The sequence below is a fragment of the Mobula hypostoma genome, chromosome 7 (assembly GCF_963921235.1).
Source record: "Mobula hypostoma chromosome 7, sMobHyp1.1, whole genome shotgun sequence".
Classification (NCBI taxonomy): domain Eukaryota; kingdom Metazoa; phylum Chordata; class Chondrichthyes; order Myliobatiformes; family Myliobatidae; genus Mobula; species Mobula hypostoma.
In genome coordinates, this window is record NC_086103.1 from 168633150 (window position 1) to 168654731 (window position 21582).

Genomic DNA, 21582 nt, shown 5'->3' on the forward strand with positions numbered 1-21582 from the left:
TGCCATCTTGGACAATGTCTCCCATCCAATACATAATGTACTGGTTGGGCACAGGAGTACATTCAGCCAGAGACTCATTCCACCGAGATGCAACACAGAGCGTCATAGGAAGTCATTCCTGCTTGTGGCCATCAAACTTTACAACTCCTCCCTTGGAGGGTCAGACACCCCGAGCCAATAGGCTGGTCCTGGACTTATTTCGTGGCATAATTTACATATTACTATTTAACTATTTATGGTTTTATTACTATTTATTATTTATGGTGCAACTGTAACGAAAACCACTTTCCCCTGGGATCAATAAAGTATGACTATGACTATGACATTCCGCTAAGATGAATAAGTATGTGAATGATTGTTGGGTCTACCCCGGTACAAGTTCAACAAATAGTTCCTCTGAACTACCTGCTAGGGAATTGCAAGAAGCCTGCACTACAGAGTTGGGCTATTAGCATCATCATCACATGTCATGTTGTATGATGTGGGTGATCATGGTCTTTCCATGACCATGATTGTCCTTAGCTAATTCTTTACAGAAGTGGTTTGCCATTGCCTTCTTCTGGGCAGTGTCTTTACATGACGGGTGACCCCAGCCATTATCAATACTCTTCAGAGATTGCCTGCCTGGTGTCAGAGGTTGCATAACCAGGACTTGTGATATGCACCAGCTGCTCATACGACCATCCACCACCTGCTCCCATGGCTTCGTGTGAGCCTGACTGGGTGGCTAAGTACTTGCTACACCTTGACCAACAGTGACCTGCAGGCTAGCAGAGGGTAGCAGCACCTTACACCTCCTTTGATAGAGATGTATCTCCACCCTACTGCCCATGATGTAGCCACATTTTTATCTAGTTGGAATATTATATGATTATATAGTTGGAATAGTATTGATGGAGCAGTTGTGAAGACATTTGGGATATCCCTGCTTGTGCATATTTACTAAGACTCTCAAAGTTTCCAACAAAGGTGAATGGCAACAATTATATGGAATGATTGGTGTTCTTGGGAAAAAGCTTGTTAGGCAGTAGAAGGCCTTGGATATAAAGCACTACCAGACAATACTGAGACGGGTGCAACACAGGAAGAGTTGCTCCAGCTAAGAGCTTCAAGTCAACTTCAGAAGAGATCATTTATAAACATGATGAGCCATATTCCAATTTTACCTCTCCTGCACTAGAGTTGTCACTGGGTGAAGCTGCTAATTTAGGATGAATTTGCAACAAATTAATTTTGGTTCTATGGGACCCCATGTGGGCTGAAAGCTGTTATGAGGTTACAGGGACCCTGAATGTAGAGGCTTTCGATAACTAAGAGAAAGGGGAAATTTTCTGGGTATGTGAACTCCAGCGACCATTAGCTATTCCCTAATGGAGTTGCATGAATCCTTCAGTGAGAGGGTTACACCATTCAAGTCGCCTTTTTGAGTCTCAGATTCAACTAATAATAGCAAATATGCTGCATAACTTGCCAATCCATCATCAAATCAGTCAGTTAGTCCTCCCAGCCAATGCAAGTTGGCTCAATGCGTTTGTCTTCACAACAGCTGGGAAAACTCCCCCATAAACACAACAAGTCCTGATGCCAGGAGGTCAGGGTGTAAAATGCGGATACACCCAGAGGCCGGTTTTCGAGGTTGCTGTCGGCAATACTTAAATGATAATTGGCAATCCCTAATGACGCCAGTCCACCAACGTAAACATAATGGGTCACCTCCAGTATTAACAGGCGCTTGAATGCATTTGACGATCACTTAGATGTTAAAATTAACACTGATAATTCCTAAAACGGATATTTCCTAGAACTGGAGTGCCATAAGAAGTAGACTTTTTAAGGAAGTTTGAAGCTTGTGTGTATACAACAGTTGGGGCTCAAGTTTTTGGTTTAATCTAATAATAACTTAATAACTTACGACCTCCGAGAAATCATAGACCTATTAGAAACTCCTGACTTATTTTAAAATCAATAAAACTGATAACAATGGATTATAATTTCAACCCAATGCTTTGCTTTAAAACAAGGCTTTTAAAATAAGACCATAAGACACAAGAGCAGAATTAGGCTATTTAGCCCATCGAGTCGGCTCTGACATTCTATCATGGCTGAGTTATTATCCCTCTCAACTCCATTCTCCCGCCATCTCCCCATAACCGTTGGTGCCCTGACTGCTCAAGAATCTATCAATCTCCACTGACATCTGTGGCAATGAATTCCAAAGGCTCACCACCCCTGGCTAAGTATATTCCCCCTCTTCTCTTTTCTAAAGGGAGGCTGTACTTTCTGGTTCTCAACTGCCCCGCTATAAGAAACATCCTTTCCACATCTGCTCTATCTAGGTCTTGCAACATTTGATAGGTTTCAATGTGATCCCTCTCCCCTCATTCTTCTAAACTACAGCAAATGCCCAGAGCCATCAAATGCTTTTCATATGTTAACACTTTCACTCCTGACATGATTCTCATGAACCTCCTCTGGAACCTCTCCAATGCCAGCAAATCCATTCTTAGATTAAGGCCCAAAATGGCACACAATACTCCAAGTGTGATCTGACCAATGCCCTATAAAGCCTCAGCTTTCTGATGTAAAAATATGGACACTGTGTATTGGTTTGCCTGATTCACACAACGATAATAGCATAAATCTGAGCAGGAGGTGGCCATTTGGCCCATCAAGCTGGTTCTAACATTCAATAAGATCATGGATAATTTGACCATAGACTCAACTCCACCTACCTGCATTTTCCCCACAACCCTGCTGCTATGCAAAAAATTAACTAGCTGTGTTTTAAATATATTTAATGAGGTAGCATCTACTGTTTCCCTGGCAGAGAATTCCACAGATCTACCCATTGGAAAAAGCAGTTCCTCCTCATCTCCATCCTAAATCCATTCCCCTCTCAAGGCTATATCTCCTAGTTCTAGTCTCACCTACTAATGAAAGCAAGATTCCTGCCTCTACCTTATCAACCACTTTCATAGTTTTGTACGTTTATATAAGATCCCCTCTCATTCTTCTGAAATCCAGCAAATATTGTCCCGGGCAACTTGATCTCTCATCTCTGGAATCAACCAGGCAAAATTCCTCACCAAAGCCATTATGTCTTTCCCTGACACATGCCTCACGTTTCTCGATCTCTCTGTCTCCATCTCTGGAGACAAACTGTCAACCGACATTTTACAAACCTACCAATTCCCATGGTTATCTTGACTTTTCAAGACAAATCTCCTGTAAATATCCTATTCCCTTCTCTCAATTCCTTCGTCTCTGCTGCATCTGTCCCTAGGACTCGGATTTCTATTCCGGGACATCAGAGATATCCTCCTTCTTCAAAGAACAGATTGAAGCAGCCCTCATCCGCACCTCCATTTCCCAAACATCCACGTTCACTCCATCTTCCCGCCGCCTAAACAGTGATAGAGTCCCTCTTGTTCTTACCTACCACCCCATCAGCCTCCATATCCAACACATCATCCTCCACAACCTCCACCATCTCCAAAGGGACCCTACCACCTCACATGTCTTTACCTCCACCACCCTCCCCCTTCCTGCTTTCCACAGGGATCGCTCCCTCCACGATCCCCTGTCCAGTCACCCCTCCCCACTAATCTCCCATCGGCACTTATTCCTGCAAGTAGCCAAATGCTCCACCTGCCTATTCACCTCTGTTCGGGGCCCCAAACAGTCCTTCCAGATGAGGCAACACTTCACCTGCAAACCTGCTGGGGCTCTTTATTGTGTCTGGTGCTCCCGATACGGCCTTCTCTACATTGTATTCCCCACTCTGACCTCTTACCTCTTCTCACCTGCCTATCATCTTCCCTTGGGTGCTCTCCTCCATCCCTTTCTCCTGTGGTTCATTCTCCTCTCCTATCAGACTCCTTCCTCACCAGCTCTTAATCTTTCCCAAGAAATGCAAATAACACTCAGTAGGCCAGGCAGCATCTACGGAAGACTAAACAGTCAACGTTTCAGGCAGAAGCCCTCCTTCAGACCTCAAAGGGTTTCGGCCTGAAACGTCAACTGCTTACTCTTTTCCAAAGACGCTGCCTGTCCTGCTGAGTTTCTCCAGCATTCTGCTCGTTGCTTTGGATTTCCAGCATCTGCAGACTTTCTTGTGTTTATATCCTTCCTCAAGTACTGCAGGTGTGGTCTCACCAGTACACTGCACAGTTGCATCACCTCCCTGCCCTTAAATTCAATCCCTCTAGCAATGTGGGCCAACATTCCGTTTGCCTTCTTGGTAACCCGCTGCACCCGCAAAACAACTTCCAGCGATTCATGCACAAGCACACCCAAATCCTTCTGCACAACAGCACGCTGCAGATTCTTCCCCATTTAAATAATAACCTGTTGTGATTCGGAAACTCAAGAAGAAACGTGACATAATTAAATTGAGTTGAGGGCTACAAAGAATAACTTTGAAAATGTAGGTTTAATCGTCTGAAACATTTGAAAGAACAGAACACTGACACATTTACCCCAAGTTTTTATAATTACTGATGTCAAGTGATTATGCCAAGCAAACACTCAAGAAACAAGCCAAGAATGAAAAGTGACTGACTCAGTGTGTAACAGCAAAGTGCACCTTGGCTTCAAGGACACACAACACTGGCTTCCAAAACAGACAGACTGCACAGAGGAAATAGCTTCACTAAGTGAAATTGCAGCTCCAGTCACCCCAGGACTAATCAGAGAATTCCACATTGAACAATAGCCAAGTTAATGCACAATGCGAGACATTAGCTGAACTCAAAACTACTGTGATGTTGAGTCAAGGCTCCTACCCCTCCCACCACACCCCCACCCCCCAGCGTGGAAAACACAGAACAATTCAACCAGATACAGCAAGATGCTGTTTTGTGAAAGAGCTCTCCTTCTGAAATCAAATACTTTAAACTCAATTTATCTAAATTTAACTGCCTGAAAAGTTCTGCTGCTAATGTTCAAGGAAATGGCTGTGATCTCGATGACAGGACCATCTTTAAGATGCAAGACAAAAGAACAGAATTAAGCTATTCGACCCACTGCTCCGCCATCCATCATGGCCGACTTATTATCCCCCTCAACCCCAAAGTAATCAAAATTACTGGCAAACAATCAGGTGGCAGATGAAGAAAACTATGAGGAAAACTTCCCCCAAATTGCGACCGCAATGGATGAACTAACATTACGAGGGTTGGGCCATCCGTCCAGAGACAAATCTGACTCCAGTAGCTGAAGAACATGAACTCAAGCAATTAAATCGATGTGAATATAAAGCTGGTCTCAGTAATTGTGACCAGAAAACTGTTAGAGAGCCACAAACAACTGACATTCTTTAGAGAAGTAAATCTGCCATTCTTACTCAGTATAGTCCAAATAAAAATCTGGACCATAGTAATAGGGTTAGATTTCACCCACCCTCTAAATTGATTGGACAATCGTTGCAAATCAGTGAAGTGGAGAAGACTGGGTGTGGGGGAGAATGGAGAAGGCCAATAAATGCCTGTCTAACATCAGTGTTCCTGAATGAGTATATAAAATTCAACAGCTTTCTGCATTAAATATATCATAGAAATGCAGACTTAGGGGGCATTTAAGAATCTCTTAGGCAAGCACATGGATAATAGAAAAATGGAGCAGAGAAGGGCTCAATTGATCCTAGAGTAGGTTAAGAGGTTGACACAACATTGAGGGCCAAAGGACCCACACTGTGCTGTAACGTTCTATGTTAGGTTGCATGGGAGTTATCCCACAGTGAAATTATGGTAAACTTAGAACACAGATAACTGGATTGTTTGTAAATTCACTTCCATATATAAATGCAAGGTGAATTTTCTGGGAGTAATACATTCCGACGTTCAGCCATTCACTTGATTCTTCACGGTAAGCTTACTCCAGGTCAGTACACGCAACCAGCACCATTCACATGAACATATCTGCTGAAATTCACCCAGATCCCCATTCTACCACTTTAGATTCAGTTCACGGGCTCCTTATTGGGGAGAAAAATACACAGATTAAAATGTAAACATACTGCTGTCCACTGAACAGGGACAAAAGAGGAAGTTAAGTTGCCGAATGACAAATGCAGTGGCAGTGCGTACTAGGAGTCATCTTTAGATGAAATGGCAGGTTAAAAGAAGTACATGACAGAACAGAGAGAAAGGTTTAAATTCTAACTACAGTTTGTTATTTGTACACTTTGATTAAAATGAACTTGCACCATCTAAACCAACATCTGTCCCAGGGAATTCTGACCAGATTAAAACATACTTCAATTTATCAAAGTTGACGTTGTCTCTTAATGATTCTGTGCAAAAAATGCATTCCCAGCGAAGAGACAACCCAAATTCATGGCTAAAACTTGTTCCTAATGGAACAGCTTTAGTGCTTACCACCACCTGCTTTTCCTTAAAGGAACTGCACTCTTGGGCGGAGCAGGCTTCCCTGCTACTTGTGTCTCGCTGAGAGGAAGGTGAAGACATGCAAGTGGCAGTCCAGTTGTGGACTGACACAGCAGCAGCAGAAACCTTCTCAACCTTCAGCTGACTGCGGAACACTTTTGTCAGAAGAGAAAAGCAAATATGCTGAGTTGGTGTGATCTGGGCCATGTTTCTCTGAAGGGCTGATGAGCAATAGCCTTTAAACAGGGAAATGGAACAGAAAGAGGAAGTCGGTTCAGGGCTGTACAGGAAAGAGTAGAGAGTAGAATCAATTGGACACGTCATGCCAAAGCCTAGTACCAGTACAGGCATGATGGGCCAAATGGCCTCTTCCTTTGACGGACAAGCCTGTAATTCAAACATTTGCAACTTTAGAATCGTACAGCATGGAAACAGACAGTTTGGCCCAACTATCATCCATTTATACTATTTCCATTCACCAGAACTTGCTGTGTGACCTTCAATACCTTAATAGTTCAAGTGCTCATCTAGATACTCCCCAACTGTTGTGAGTCTGCCTCATCATCCTCTCAGGCACTGCATCCCAAACTCCAACCGCCTTTCGGGTTAAAACAAATTCTTCCTTATAATCCCTTTAAATCTCATACTCTTTACTCTAAACCCAACCCTTCTGGTTATAAATATCTCTGCTCTAAGGAAAAAGTTACCACTGTCCAACATATCCATAGCCTTCGTAATTTGATAGTAATTCTATTACATTCCCCACAACCCCTCACTCCTGCCTTTTCCACTCCAAGGAAAACAAATTCAGCCTATCCTATCTCCCTTCTTGACGGAAATGATCTACTTCAGGCAACATCCTGAATCCCCTCTGCATTCTCCCTAGAGACTAGACCAACTACATCCATTGGCACACAGCTCACAGCAAGTTTGTCTCGGTGTTAGCCAAGTGGACAGACGGGGAGAGGCAACTGGCCAATATTCAATAGTGTTCACAAGAATGAAGGGCGATCCCATTGATACAAAGGAGATCCTGAGAGGAACTGGTGTGTTGAGAGGCTGGAGTCGATACAAGAGGCAGAGTTACAGAACAGGGGGTCTGAAATTAAAAACTGAAGATGAAGACAATTTTTTTTTTCTCTGAAAGCGGCAATAGCACTTTTTCAGTAACTACTGGGATTAACTCTCTAAAGTCTTTATCATATTAAAAGGCTGTTATTTTTTTTTCTTTGAATGAGCAAACCAAGGGATATGGATCTGGGGAGAGAAGACACATATTCAAATGTCGCTGTTACTTTACCGAATGGCTTACTCACTGACCTGATCCGCAGCCATGACAACGTTGGTGTGGTGCCCCCACCGAAGACCCATACAGTGAAAAAGACTATCAGCAGGGTGGTGGTGAACATCATCTGCCTGGCGTACGTGGCGGTGTCTCGGATAGCAAGGGCGAAGGCCATGGCTCCTCTCAAACCTGCAGGAAGAGCCGAAGTACAGAGTTAATTTACCATTTGTAAGGCAGGCTGTGGGAGAATCACTGGCAAGGCAGCACTTGATGTTCATCGGAACTAGATCCCTGTGCAGTTCAGAGCCAGTGACATCGCAGTGGGTCTGGAGTCACAGATCCACCAGATTAGAGAGGGGCATCTGCAGACTTTCACGAAAGGATTTTAGCAAACTGGAGTAACACACACACGATCAGGTAACATCTACGGTAAGGAATAAAGAGCTGACATTTCAGGCTGAGATCCTTCATTAGGACACTTCAGCAAACGAGATTTGTTTTATATATAAATGTAATCCTGTGATGTTATGATTATAATTAAGTCCATTGGAAAAAATGTCCTGGGGAACACTAACCTCTCTTTAAAAAAAAACTTAGCAAAACCAACAAGATCACAATAGCTCCTCTGGGAATCAGCAGCCAATGTCCATCACAGGACTGCAGGTTTGAATTTCACAACAAGCCCCAATACAGGCACGACTGAGGTACTGCCATGATGTTGGCAACATCTTCCAAACGACACTACGGTGCTCAGAGTCCAGAGCTCAGTCCTGACCCTGGGTTCTGTCTGTGTGGAGTCTGCACATCGTGCAACTGTGTGAGTACTCTATTTTCTTTCCAACATCCCAAAAATGTGTAGGTCGTTAGGTTAATTCCCACTATTGTGCAGGAGGTGGCAAAATCTGGGAAGTAACGCCGCTGCAATTAAGTTTTGCATAGTATGTCTGCACACATGCACTTGTGTAATAAAAACCTTGTCTTGACTTGAAAATGCCGGGAGAACAGACGGTCGGCCATTCCACATTATCAGGAGTGCTCTGCAGGCAGGGCCCTTGGTATTATCCAGGATCCCATTCATCCATCCAGCATCCTCTGACTTTCTAGCATCAGGCAGGAAACTCTGATGCACAAAAACAGTAACCGTCAGGCTGGAAATGGTTTCTTCCCTCAGGCCGTTAGGCCTCTGAACTTCCTACTGCATTACATTCGAAGTATTAATGGTTAATCTGTTCTGTACCCAACAATATTTAACTTGTGAACTTTACTTTGTTTATTTGTGCATAATTCATCTGTAGATTTTATCCTTTTATTGTATTATGTGTACTATTGTGCTTTACACCATGGTTCAGAGAACCATTGTCTCGTTTGACTGTATACCTGTATATAGTTAAATGACAAATTCGACTTGACTTGACTTTGCTCTTGACTCTATCTCTTTCAGATGGCAGTGTTTCAAAGAAAAAACGTCACTTCTATCCATTCTGATCCACGAGTTCTCCATCGGTCAGGGAAGACCATGGAAATTGCATCCTAGCTGTCAAGATACACAAGCCAGGGCAGTACGACGTGGAGAGCAAGTTGTTGCCCATGTAGCAAGCTCCCCCTCTCCACGCATCTGATGAACCCAAAGGAATGGCAAAAACCGATACAGTTTGGCACCAGCAGCGCTGCAGAAGCTACCAGTCAGTGTTGAACTCAATGTAGGACTGTCTTCAGGACTCCAGCTCCGGAATTTTCCCCTCAGGATTTACTCCCAAAGCTGTCCCCATGAGTCGGTATAGCCACAAGACAGCAAAGGTTTGAGATCAGAGTTTTCCTTCTCCTAGATGAACTGCCAGCCACGGTTGAAGAGCCCCATCTGCCTGCAAGTGCTGGTCTAGATCACACACCAAAACCACCAGCACTGAAACAGACTTTCTCTACATTTAATGCTTCAGCATTCATTTTGGTTTCCTCTACACAGATTGGCTGTGATACCTACTACACTACTAAATGATCACACTTCAAAAAGTACTTTATTAATTGCTGTGTGATATCCTGAGAAAGATTTTAAATAAATCTTTATTACACACTCAGTGCAATTTGGGTCATTTCTTTTTCTAATAAAAGAGAAGCACAAAAATGTTACTTTGATATACCCACAACTCCTCAAAGCACCTACTAACAAGGAAAGAGCTTCTCATCGTTGCCAGGGTCATGCCGCAGTGACTCAGACCATTGGAACTATACCTGCAATCATCATCATGTGCTGGAAATTCCAACCAATCTTGTGTTTTCTGCCCAAGTTCAGGAAAAAAGACAGAGGGTAAATATTTGCGGCTCTGCCCAGCAGGATAGCGATCTGGCCGACAGCTGTTAAGGAGCCTGCGCTGCCAGAAAGGGTGAGTACAGAAGAGCTGTACTAAATCACAAACCACACAGGTACAGGGTCAGTCAGGCTGCTCTGGGCTCCTCCCCTCTCACCCCACCCCAAATGCACGCGGGCTGGCAAGTTAACTCATCATTGTCATGTGCCCAGTCAAATGACACGTGTGATCAATAGAGATTAATGATCAGAGATTAAGGGAGCTAGGGCTTTACTCTCTGGAGAGAAGGAGGATGAGAGGAGACATGATAGAGGTGTACAAGATAATAAGAGGAATAGGTAGAGTGGATAGCCAGCGCCTCTTCCCCAGGGCACCGCTGCTCAATACAAGAGGACATGGCTTTAAGGTAAGTGGTGGGAAGTTCAAGGGGGATATTAGAGGAAGGTTTTTTACTCAGAGAGTGGTTGGTGCGTGGAATGCACTGCCTGAGTCAGTGGTGGAGGTAGATACACTAGTGAAATTTAAGAGACTATCAGACAGGTATATGGAGGAATTTAATGTGGGGGGTTATATGGGAGGCAGGGTTTAAGGGTCGGCACAACATTGTGGGCTGAAGGACCTGTACTGTGCTGTACTATTCTATGTTTTATGTTCTATATCATGGTCTTTGACCATGATTGTTCTCGGCAAATTTTTCTACAGAAGTGGTTTGCCATCGCCTTATTCTGGGCAGCGTCTTTACAAGATGACTGACCCCAGCCATTATCAACACTCTTTCAGCGATGGTCTGCCTGGCATCAGTGGATGTATAACCAAGAGATGTGATATGCAACAGCTGGTCATACGACCATCCACCACCTGATCTCATGGCTTCATGTGACCCTGATCATTGGGGGGGGGGGCTAAGCAGGTGCTACACCTTACCCAAGGGTGACCTGCAGGCTAGCGGAGGGAAGGAGCGCCTTACACCTCCTTTGGTAGAGTCGTAGGTAAGTTAATTGTCCACGATAAATTCCTGAATTTGTGCCCCACCCTAACCTTGGCTTACCCTACCAGCATACTCTTCCATTCTGTACCCCCCTTATGTATTTTACCCCTTAAATATTATACGCTTTGACCACTCATTGTGGTAGAGAGATCTACATTCTAACCAAATATAGGACTGGGGGCAGATGATGGTCTGGTAGAGCTTTATAAAATTATGAGAAAGGTAGTGGAGATAGTCAGTCATTTACACCCCCCCCCAAAGAATGGAAATGTCAAAGACTACAGGCCATCACTTTAAGGTGAGGTAGGGTGGGGTGGAGTGGGAAAGTTCAATTGTCTTTCAATGATACATAAACATCCATGAATACAGTCAAACTAAACAACATTTAAAGGAGATTTACCAGGATTTTGTTTAGATTCAGAGGGGAATCAGACAGTGTTGTGTTCTCTTGCCCAACCTATTCAACTTCAATTGCAAGATAATTCTGAGAAATTAGCAGTATTCCAGGCATGATAATTGATGGATAAAATTTGATTAATCTACGATCTGCAGATGACACAGTGCTGCTAGTTTCTTTTGGAGAGTAGCTCCAAGAAATACTAGATAAAGTCATCTAAGAAATTGCAAACAGAAGATTGACCATCAACTGCAAGAAGTCTGACAGTATGATTGTCACTAAGAAAAAAGAAATACAGAAATGCAAACTGACAGTGGGCAATGAAACAATTAAACAAACATGCAAGCTCAATTACTTAGGGAGCACAATAACATCTAACGGTAGCACTAATGTTGGAATTGGGAGGAGAATTGGGATTGCTAAATGCACGTTCTAGTGTTTGAGCAAAATACTAAAGAATAACAATTTCTAAGGGTATGAAACTCAGAGTATTGTGTTGCTACCTTCATTCCACACTAACATATGGAAGCAAATGTTGGACAATATCAAAGTCAAAATGAAGAAAGATTTGAAGCTGCAGAAATGTGGTTTTTGAGAAGAACGATGAATATATCATGGAAGGACAAGGTAACGAATGAGGACATGTTGCGAAAAGCCGGAATAAGAAGAGAGCCAAGGTCAGCTGGAATTTCTGGGACATATAAACATCTTGCAGTGACTGGAAAAACTGATTGAGGGAAAAACTGATTGAAGAAAAAGTTGTGGTCAACAGCATGTGATGTTCATGAATTACATCGAGGGATGGACAGGCAAAAAATCTGAAGAGCTTATTAGAACTTCTCAGATTAAGGAGAGATGGAAGACCATGATCGCCCATGTCATACGACACTGCACATAATGATGACGACAATGACCAGGAATTCATTTTTGAACACAGAGTGTGGTCAGTGCCTGGGATGTGCTGCCAGAGAAGTGGTGGGACATTTAGATAGCCAGGGGATGGAGGGATTAGTTTGAGTTGGCATCATTGCCAGCACAGTTATCACAGGCCGAAGAGCCTGTTCCTTTACTGTGGTATGTTCTATGTAACTCAGTGAAAAATAATGCATAACATGCCTGAATCACCATATCCTGATCACCGGATCCTCCCAAGGAGTCTCAGTACAGCCCCATAGGACAGGTAGACACAGAGCAGTACAGCTGCAAGGGTCCTTTGGCCTGCAATACTGTGCCAACAAATGTAAGTTTAGTCCGGGATCTCTAATCCATCCCTTCTATAGAGCACACAACCCTCCCTTTTTCTTACACCTTTGTGTCTATCTAAGATTCTTTAATATGTTCCACTTGTATCAGCCTCTCCTGCTGAGTCTGGCAGTGTATTCCAGGCATCTTCCACACACTGTGTCCAAGACCTATCTCAGACCTCAGTCATAACCTCATCATTGAGTCAGCACCTGCTGGATCTGAAGTCTCAGTGACAGACAACCAAGAATTTTCTCTTGGCCACAAAAAAACGGAGCACCCTATACTTCTATGTTTCATGAAAGCAACGTTTTGCTAACGGTTTGCATTCTCTTAAACTACCAGTTTGAAAAGCAAGCATTCTCTCAAGAAGCTAAGGTTAAAAAAAAATCTCACCTTCTTTTAAAAAAGTCACTCAATGTTGAATTGAAAGCAAATATCTTTGCATAAGAAATTAAATTTTGTATTCTTCAATAAGAATCAGATTCAGGTTTATCCACACTATCCAGGACATCTTCAAGGAATGATGACTCACAAAGGCAGCAGTCGTCATTAAGGACCCCCCTCACCCAGGTCAAACCTTGTTCTCACTGCTACCATCCAGAAGGAGGTACAGAAGCCTGAAGGCACACACTCAGTGATTCAGGAACAGCTTCTTCCCCCCTGCCATCTGATTTCTAAATGGACATTGAACCCTTGAACACTTTTTAAATATTTTTTATTCTTGCACTAATTATTTACTCACTTGTAATTTTCAGATTTTTTTCCTCTGTTATTATTTATTGCATTATACTGCTGCCGCAAAGAGAACAAATTTCAGGACATATGCCGGTGATATGGAACCTCATTCTGATCATCACCAACATATGCCTTTAGATTTGTTGTTATCCAGCAGCAGTACAGTGCAATACATAAAAAATTAATTACAATAAAAATACAAAAAGAAAAAATGGTGAGATAGTGTTCATGGGTTAATAAACTGCTCCGATATCTGATAAAGGACCAAATGTACAATTGTATCTATACATATGCTTATCATAACTGGTAAGAACTCAAAGGATACAAAAGCTCCAAGAATGAAAATAGGGTTGAAGATGTGATTCTGAAACGTGAACAGCGCCAAACCCATATAGGAAAATATGAAGTTTTCAGCCAGGAAATTCAGAACTTCGAATAACTGAGGAAGACAAATAAATACCGTATTAGGATACAGTTCATTAAAATACAGCACTACAGGTGGTCTCAGTTATTCAGCTTGAAAGCTGCTCGTTGAAACTTTTAATTATTATCATTTTACATGACAACGTCAAATGATCTCCTTAATTATTCATTTATGGGATGTGGTCATGTGTTGTCAATGGATATTTGCCCCTGAATTACTTGGACCCCCGGTGGGTCCAGACTAGAGTCACTTTGCCGTGTAGGACAGCAGATTTCCTTCCTTGAAGTACATCAATGAACCAGATAGGGTTCAAAAGCAGTTTATAAGACAAAGGAGCACTATTAGGCCATTTGGCCCATCACATTTGCTCTGCAATTCCATCATGGGTAATTTACTACACTTCTCAACCCTAATCTCCTGCCTTAGCCCCAGAGCCTTTGATACCCTTACTAATCAAGAACCTAACAACCTCCACTTTTAATGCACCTGATGACTTGGCCTCCACAGCCATCTATGGCAATGGTTCACCATTCAACAGCTTTGCCACCTTCTGGCTAAAGAAATTTCATCTCATCTCTATTCTAAAGGAGCATCCTTCTATTCTGAGACTATCCCACTCTATCTAGGCCTTTCAATATTCGATAGGTTTCAATGAGATTCGCACTCCCACCATTCTTCAAAACTCCAGTGAGTACAGGCCCAGAACGATTTAAAGCTCCTCATATGTTAACCCTTTCATTCCTGGGATCATGCTTGTAAACCTCCCCTGGACCCTTTCCAAGGCCATCACAACCTTTCTTAGATATGGACAAAAAAATTGGTCACATTACAAACGTGGTCTGTCCAATACTTTAAAGTCTCAGCATTACATCTTAGTTGTTATATTCTAATCCCCTGGAAATCAATGTTCATGTTACATTTGCCTTCCTTGCCACCAACCCAAACTGCAAGTTAACCTTTAGGGAACCATGCACTAGGCCTCCCAAGTCCCTCTGCACCTTCAGTTTCTCCTTATTTAGAAAATAATCTATGCCTTTACTTCTTCCATCCAAATGCATAACCATACATCCATTTCCGTCTGTCACTTCTTTGCCCATTCTCCCAACCCGTCCAAGCCCTCCTACAGACTCCCTGCTTTTCCATCCATCTTTGTATCGTTTGCAAACTTGGCCACACTGCTATCAATTCCATCATCCAGATCACTAATATATAACGTGAAAAGTAACCCAACACCAATCCCTAAAAACACCAGAAAATAATTTGGTAACTGTGAAGTTAACCAATTATGAGACTCTGTTCATAAATCGCGGTTTATTAAAACGCTTGAATTTAGATTCTCCAGCTGCCATGGTGGGATTTCAATGTGTTTCTGAGTCCAAAACTCTGACTGCTAGCCCAGTAAATCACCCATTTCACTGTTATTCTCCAGTTTATTTACTTAGTACTATTCCTATGAAATATTTTACCATATATCCAAATGCAAGTACAAATATTTTGACCACAATTGTAACTTCCCCTTTAAAGTCAATTGCATTCCTCATCACTTTTCAATGACCAGTAAACTCCAAACAGGCAGGGGTGGGAGGGAGAAGGTAGAAATCAAACTCATACTCATAAAAAAGAGCTTTTGGCACATTGGTCTTTATAAATCAGAGTTTTGTGTAAAAGAGTTGGAATGTTATGCTGAAGTTGCACAAACCATTGGTGAGGACAAATTTGGAGTATATTGTGTGAAGTTCTGGTCTACTATCCACAGGAAAGATTTCAATAAGATCAACAGGGTGCAGAGAAAATTCGTAAGGACTTTGTCAGGACTTGGGGACCTGAGTTATAGGGAAAGGTTGAATAGGTTAGGAGCATAGGAGAACGAGGGAAAATATGATGGAAATGTACATAATTATGAGGGGTATAGACAGGGTAAATTCAAGCAGGCTTTTTCCACTGAGATTGGGTGAGACTAGAAGCAAAGGTTAGAAGTTTTAAGGGCAAAACATTTAAGGGGAACCTGAGGGGGAATTTCTTCATTCAGAATGTGGTGAGAGTGTGGAATAAGCTGCTAGAGGAAGTGACGGATGTGGGTTGCAACACCTAAGTAAAGTTTGGACAAGTACATGAATGGGAGGGGTACGGAGGGCTATGGTCCAGGTGTGGGTCGATGGGAAGAGTAAGTTGGGCATGGACTAGACAGGCCAAAGGTCCTGCTTCTATACTGTAGTGTTCCATGGCTTTATAACTCCAGTGACACCAGTGGGGAAACCCATACCTGCTTTGTTCGATCTCTTGATTCAGGCGACAAGTTGTTGTAGGTATAATGAGCCTGTGTAATTCCACAGAAAAGAACTGCAACCACACCTGCAGATGAAGAATGGAAAAGTCATGAAAAATGCTTTTCACTTTGCGAGCCTTGTTGGTTGCATTACCTGCAGCCATCCCTTCATGCAACCCAATCAGTCATTCTGCTTAGGTATACTTCAATACAAACATGGGCTGGTAATCTGGTTAAACAGGGCATCAATTTATACCTTTTCCAACATCTATGCCAGAGGAGATCCAAACTGAGAGCCTGCTTAGGGAATTCTTTGATCAGGAACATTGATTCCGACTGCAATGGTTTAATGGCTGATAGCGGCCAAAGCATCACGGCTTTGAACTACAGTTGAAGTCAGAAGTTTACATACACATAGATTGAAGTCATTAAAACTCATTGTTTAACCACTCCACAGATTTCAAATTAGCAAACTATAGTTTTGGCAAGACGTTGAGGACATCTACTTTGTGCATGACTTGAGTAATTTTTCCAACAATTGTTTACAGACAGATTATTTCACTTTTAATTGACTATATCACAATTCCAGTGGGTCCAGTGGGTCTGTGACAACACCGGTGCCAAGCTGTATCGGCCCCATCTTCCCTTGGACAAAATCGGTGGCGTGGAGAAGGGAGACTTGCAGCATGGGCAACTGTCGGTCTTCCATACAACCTTGCCCAGGCCTGCGCCCTGGAAACCTTCCAAGGCGCAAATCCATGGTCTCACGAGACTAACGGATGCCTATAAAAATGTAAACACGAGGAATGTAAACTTCTGACTTTAACTGTATTAACGTCAACAGTAGATCCACTGGCCCAATGGCTTGCAAGCATCCACAAGGAATTAACAATTGACTCTGTCACTTTGACTTGACCCAGCATTTGGTACAACAGTGTGGAATGATAACTTGTGCGCCTGTGGCCTTGTGGGCTTCCCCCAGGTGTTCTGGTTTTCTCCCACATGACAAAGACTTACGGGTTAGTAGCTTATTTGGTCACATTTGTGGGAGTGAAAGAGTTATCATATGAGGAGTGTCTGATGGCTCTGGGACTGCACTCACTGCAATTCAGAAGTTTGGGGGTGGGGTGTCTCATTGAAACTTATTGAATATTGAAAGGCCCCAGTAAAGTGGATGAGGAGAGGATGTTTCCTGTGGTCGGGAGTCTAGGACCAAAGGGCAGAACCTCAGAACAGCGGGACATCCACTTAGAAGGAAGATGAAGAGGAATTTCTTTAGCCAGAGTGTGTGAATCTGTGGAGGCTAAGTCATTGTGTCTATTTAAAAAAAAAGGATGATAGATTCTTGATTAGCCAGGGCATGAAAGATTATGGTGAGAAGAATGAAGTTCAGATGGAAATGGATCAGGCATGATGAAATGGCAGAGCAGGCTTGATGGGTCGAATGGCCTAATTCTGCTCTGTGTCACGGCCTATGTGTGTGCAATTGTTGTAATGTGTGTGCAGCATGGCCTTGTTGGGCTGGAAGGGCCTGTTACCATGCAGTACCTCTAAATAAAAACTGCCGTCACTTGGCATTTCATCGCCACTCTTGTTCGTCATGCATGTTCTACCCTGGTTGCAACTTACCAGTGAAGCCACAGGCTTCTGCCAGCAGGAAGGTGCTCCAGGACATTAAGAAAAACAGTGCCGTCTCCAGGAGTGGGAAGCAGTGCAGTTTGGTGAACTTGGTGACGTGAGAAACAGAAGTTAAGGTAACATCTTCAACTTTATAGTTTTCCCATGGAAGACAAACGAACCCTGCCTTAGAGTACAGATCGTCACTCACACTTGGAACACCCAAGCTCCATGGTCATTGCTGATGAACCACTGGGACCTTGTGCACAGTTACTACAGTAACCCAATAAGATGGAACTATACTATTCTTAACTGCCACATCGCTGGCATCCAAGGGCCTGGACAATTGATCCGGGGATGCAAGTCAAATCCCACATGGTTGTTGGAGATTTTAACTTTTAAAGTAAACCAGGAAATTTAAAAATAGAACCTGATGTCTATAGTTCCAGAGGACTAGAATATACAGTAAAAGCGAAGGATGGTGATACTGATGTTTTATAAGGCACTTGTCAGACCACATTTGGAGTATTCTGAGAAGGTCTGGGCCACACGCCCCAAGAAAGATTGTGCTGGCATTCGAGAGGGTCCAGGGAAGGTTCACGAGAAAGATCTCATGATTGAAAAGGTTAATGTATGAGGAGCATTTGATGGCCCTGAGCCCACATCCAGTACTCCCTGAAATGGCTTAGTGAGCTGCTCAATCTGGGGCAAATCAGAACGGTCAACAATGTCAACTAACCACAAATAAATGAAAAAAAAACTCTTGTTGGATCATCATTATGTGCGGTATCGTATTGACGTGGGCGACCTTGGTCTTATCCATGACTGACTGCCCTTGGCAAATTTTTCTAAAGTGGTTTGCCATTGCCTTCTTCTGGGCAGTGTCTTTACAAGACAGGTGACCCCCAAGCCACTATCTATACTCTGCAGAGATTGTCTGCCTGGCATCAGTGGTCGCATAACCAGGACTTGTGATATGCACCAGCCGCTCATACGACCATCCACCACCTGCTCCCATGGTTTCACATGACCTGATCGGGTGGTGGGGGGGGGGGAATAAGTGGGTACCACACTTTGACCAAGGCTGACCTGCAGGCTAGCGGAGGGAAGGAGCGCCTTACACCTCCTTTGGTGGAGATGCATCTCCACCCCGTTGGGTACTAGTTTCATAATGTCAAAAAAAATATGCACCATAATCTAGGACCAGTTCATTAGTAGTGTTTGGGGAAGCCTCTCCCTTGATAGTTGAAGCTATCTTGGGAGTAATGAATCCAATTTATTAAGGTGAACAGAAACAAGAAAAACACCCGCTTTGTTTTCCCCTTTTATGAAAAATAGAACTGGTGTCACAGTGGCTGCTTCTTGTTCATCAAATGAATTCCAACCAAGCACAGCACAGTGGCAGAGTGGAGATTCCCTCCACCCGACTCAGTGTCGGAGAGCCGGGTTCAATTCTGACCTCAGATGCCACTTGTGTTGAGTTTGCACATTTCGTGTTGAGGTTTTCGCCTGGGTTTTCCGGTTTCCACCCACTGCCCAACGTAGGCCGGTAGGTTAACTCAGCCAGTATGTTGGTGAGTGGTAGAACCTGGGGGGGGGGGGGAAGAGACGGGGAGGGAAGAAGTGTGATGAGAATTTTCTGGAAAAAAATGGGATTAACATAGGATTAGTGTAAAAATGGGGGCTGATGCAGAATCCTTGGTCTGAACAGTCATTTCCATGCTATAGATCTCTATAACTCTAAGTGGATATTTTTTAAAAAACTAGATAGAATTTGAAAGAATGACATTTCCAGATAGAATTTGTATTATGACCTGAATAACACAATTGCACTTGTTGACTTAAATTGTTAGGGATCAAGTTTCTGCTTGAGGCTGACCTATACTGATGAAAATTCCACCAAAACTGCTTGAACTTTAAAAAAGATACATATGCCTTCCTCTTTGCTATGCACCCTGCCCAAACCTCAAACAATGTTTCTGCTCAAAAAGGCAGTGGAATGCAAAGCTTGCAAGATTTAGCATAATCAGGCTGCTGAAAAGGGAAACACCAGTGATTCTGCTGATGCTAGAAATCCAGAGCAACATACCCAAAATGCTGGAGGAACTCTTCAGGTCAGGCGGCATCTATGGAGGGAAATAAATAGTCGATATTTCGGGTCCCGATGAAGGGTCTCAGCTAAAAATGTCGGCTTTTTATTCCTTTCCGTAGATGCTGTCTGATCTTCTGAGTTCCTCAAGCATTTTGTGTGTGTTACACTATATTTAAAAAGGAAATTTGCTTGAAAAACATCTCCCAATATGCAAGGATTTAACAAAATCTAGTTCGATTAAACACACTTTCAGCTGTATTAATCACATGAAAAAAAAGAGAAAATCAAACCATTTTGCACTCTTTATGAATAAATTTTCTTTAAAATAGCTTACAACAGTATACTTCCCTAGTTACACTGGGGTACAGTCAGATCCTCAACTCTTTTCAGTTGAAAGACAATAAAAAAAAGTGAACCAACTGGTAACTGCGGCTGATATCAATCCCTCATTAAAACAAATTATTTTGGTTATTTTTCACATCACTGTTTCTGATCACAAATTAGTGGCCACGCTTCCTATATTAAAACAGTAACTATGATTGGATAGTAGTTCACTGGGGGTAAAACACTTGCTAAGTTCCTCTTAAACACAAGATAGCGCTGATGTTGAAAATCCATATAAACACGCACAAAATGCTGAAGGAACTCAGCAGGTCAGGCAGTATCTCTGGCGAGAAATAAAAGGTCAGCATTTTGGGCCAAGTCCTGATGGCAGGTCTCTGCCCAAAACGTCAGCTGTTTATTCCTCTCCATTTAGATGCTGCCTGATCTGCTGAGCTCATCTAGCATTTTGTGCCAAGTTTCTCTTCCTATTTCTCCAGGCTACATCCTATTGTTTGGCATTTCCTCCAAGACCGTAAATAAGTTGAATTTGTGGAAACTTCCCAGTTTTATGGGGAGGGGTCAACTGATTTTACAATGCCTAGTGCCAAACAATGTAACGTAGTTCTACAATATTTTGTCCTTGGTAAGCTGATACTGGGGGGAATTTGTCTCTGAGATCAGTACAAAAAATCCTGCAACATTTGCGACTAGATATAGCACAATTGTTCAGATGACATTTTAGATTTCCTATCCTATATGAGATTTCTTTTCCTTGTTCCATTGGGCACAGACTCAAAAGAGCTTTGACAATAGGTGGGAGGCTGGGTGCTGAATGTCTACTCAGCACCCATGAGCCGGAAGAAAGAGATTACAATGAACGTGTCATAAGCACCTTCTCACTATGTCAATCATAGACTCAAATCAATCAAAGCTGAGGCTTGATAAGGAACTGCAACACACATCAAAGTTGCTGGTGAACGCAGCAGGCCAGGCAGCATCTATAGGAAGAGGCGCAGTCGACGTTTCAGGCCGAGACCCTTCGTCAGGACTAACTGAAGGAAGAGTGAGTAAGGGATTTGAAAGCTGGAGGGGGAGGGGGAGATGCAAAATGATAGGAGAAGACAGGAGGGGGAGGGATAGAGCCGAGAGCTGGACAGGTGATAGGCAAAAGGGGATACGAGAGGATCATGGGACAGGAGGTCCAGGAAGAAAGACGGGGGGGGGTGACCCAGAGGATGGGCAAGAGGTATATTCAGAGGGACAGAGGGAGAAAAAGGAGAGTGAGAGAAAGAATGTGTGCATAAAAATGAGTAACAGCTGGGGTACGAGGGGGAGGTGGGGCCTAGCGGAAGTTAGAGAAGTCAATGTTCATGCCATCAGGTTGGAGGCTACCCAGACGGAATATAAGGTGTTGTTCCTCCAACCTGAGTGTGGCTTCATCTTTACAGTAGAGGAGGCCGTGGATAGACATGTCAGAATGGGAATGGGATGTGGAATTAAAATGTGTGGCCACTGGG

At 43.1% G+C, this 21582-nt stretch overlaps 1 protein-coding gene across 3 annotated transcripts in view; it reads right to left on the bottom strand.

Moving 5' to 3' along the window:
• The window catches only part of slc9a7 (solute carrier family 9 member 7), a 164884-nt gene that overhangs the window by 36960 nt on the left and 106342 nt on the right, over positions 1-21582 (bottom strand). For all 3 annotated transcript variants that reach the window (XM_063054540.1, XM_063054538.1, XM_063054539.1), the window contains 5 exons: positions 17662-17767; positions 16030-16118; positions 13668-13781; positions 9901-10012; positions 7707-7860 (listed from right to left, as the gene is read on the bottom strand). In XM_063054540.1, the coding sequence (XP_062910610.1) occupies positions 7707-7860; positions 9901-10012; positions 13668-13781; positions 16030-16118; positions 17662-17767 (575 nt within the window). The remainder of the gene's footprint in view (positions 1-7706; positions 7861-9900; positions 10013-13667; positions 13782-16029; positions 16119-17661; positions 17768-21582) is intronic.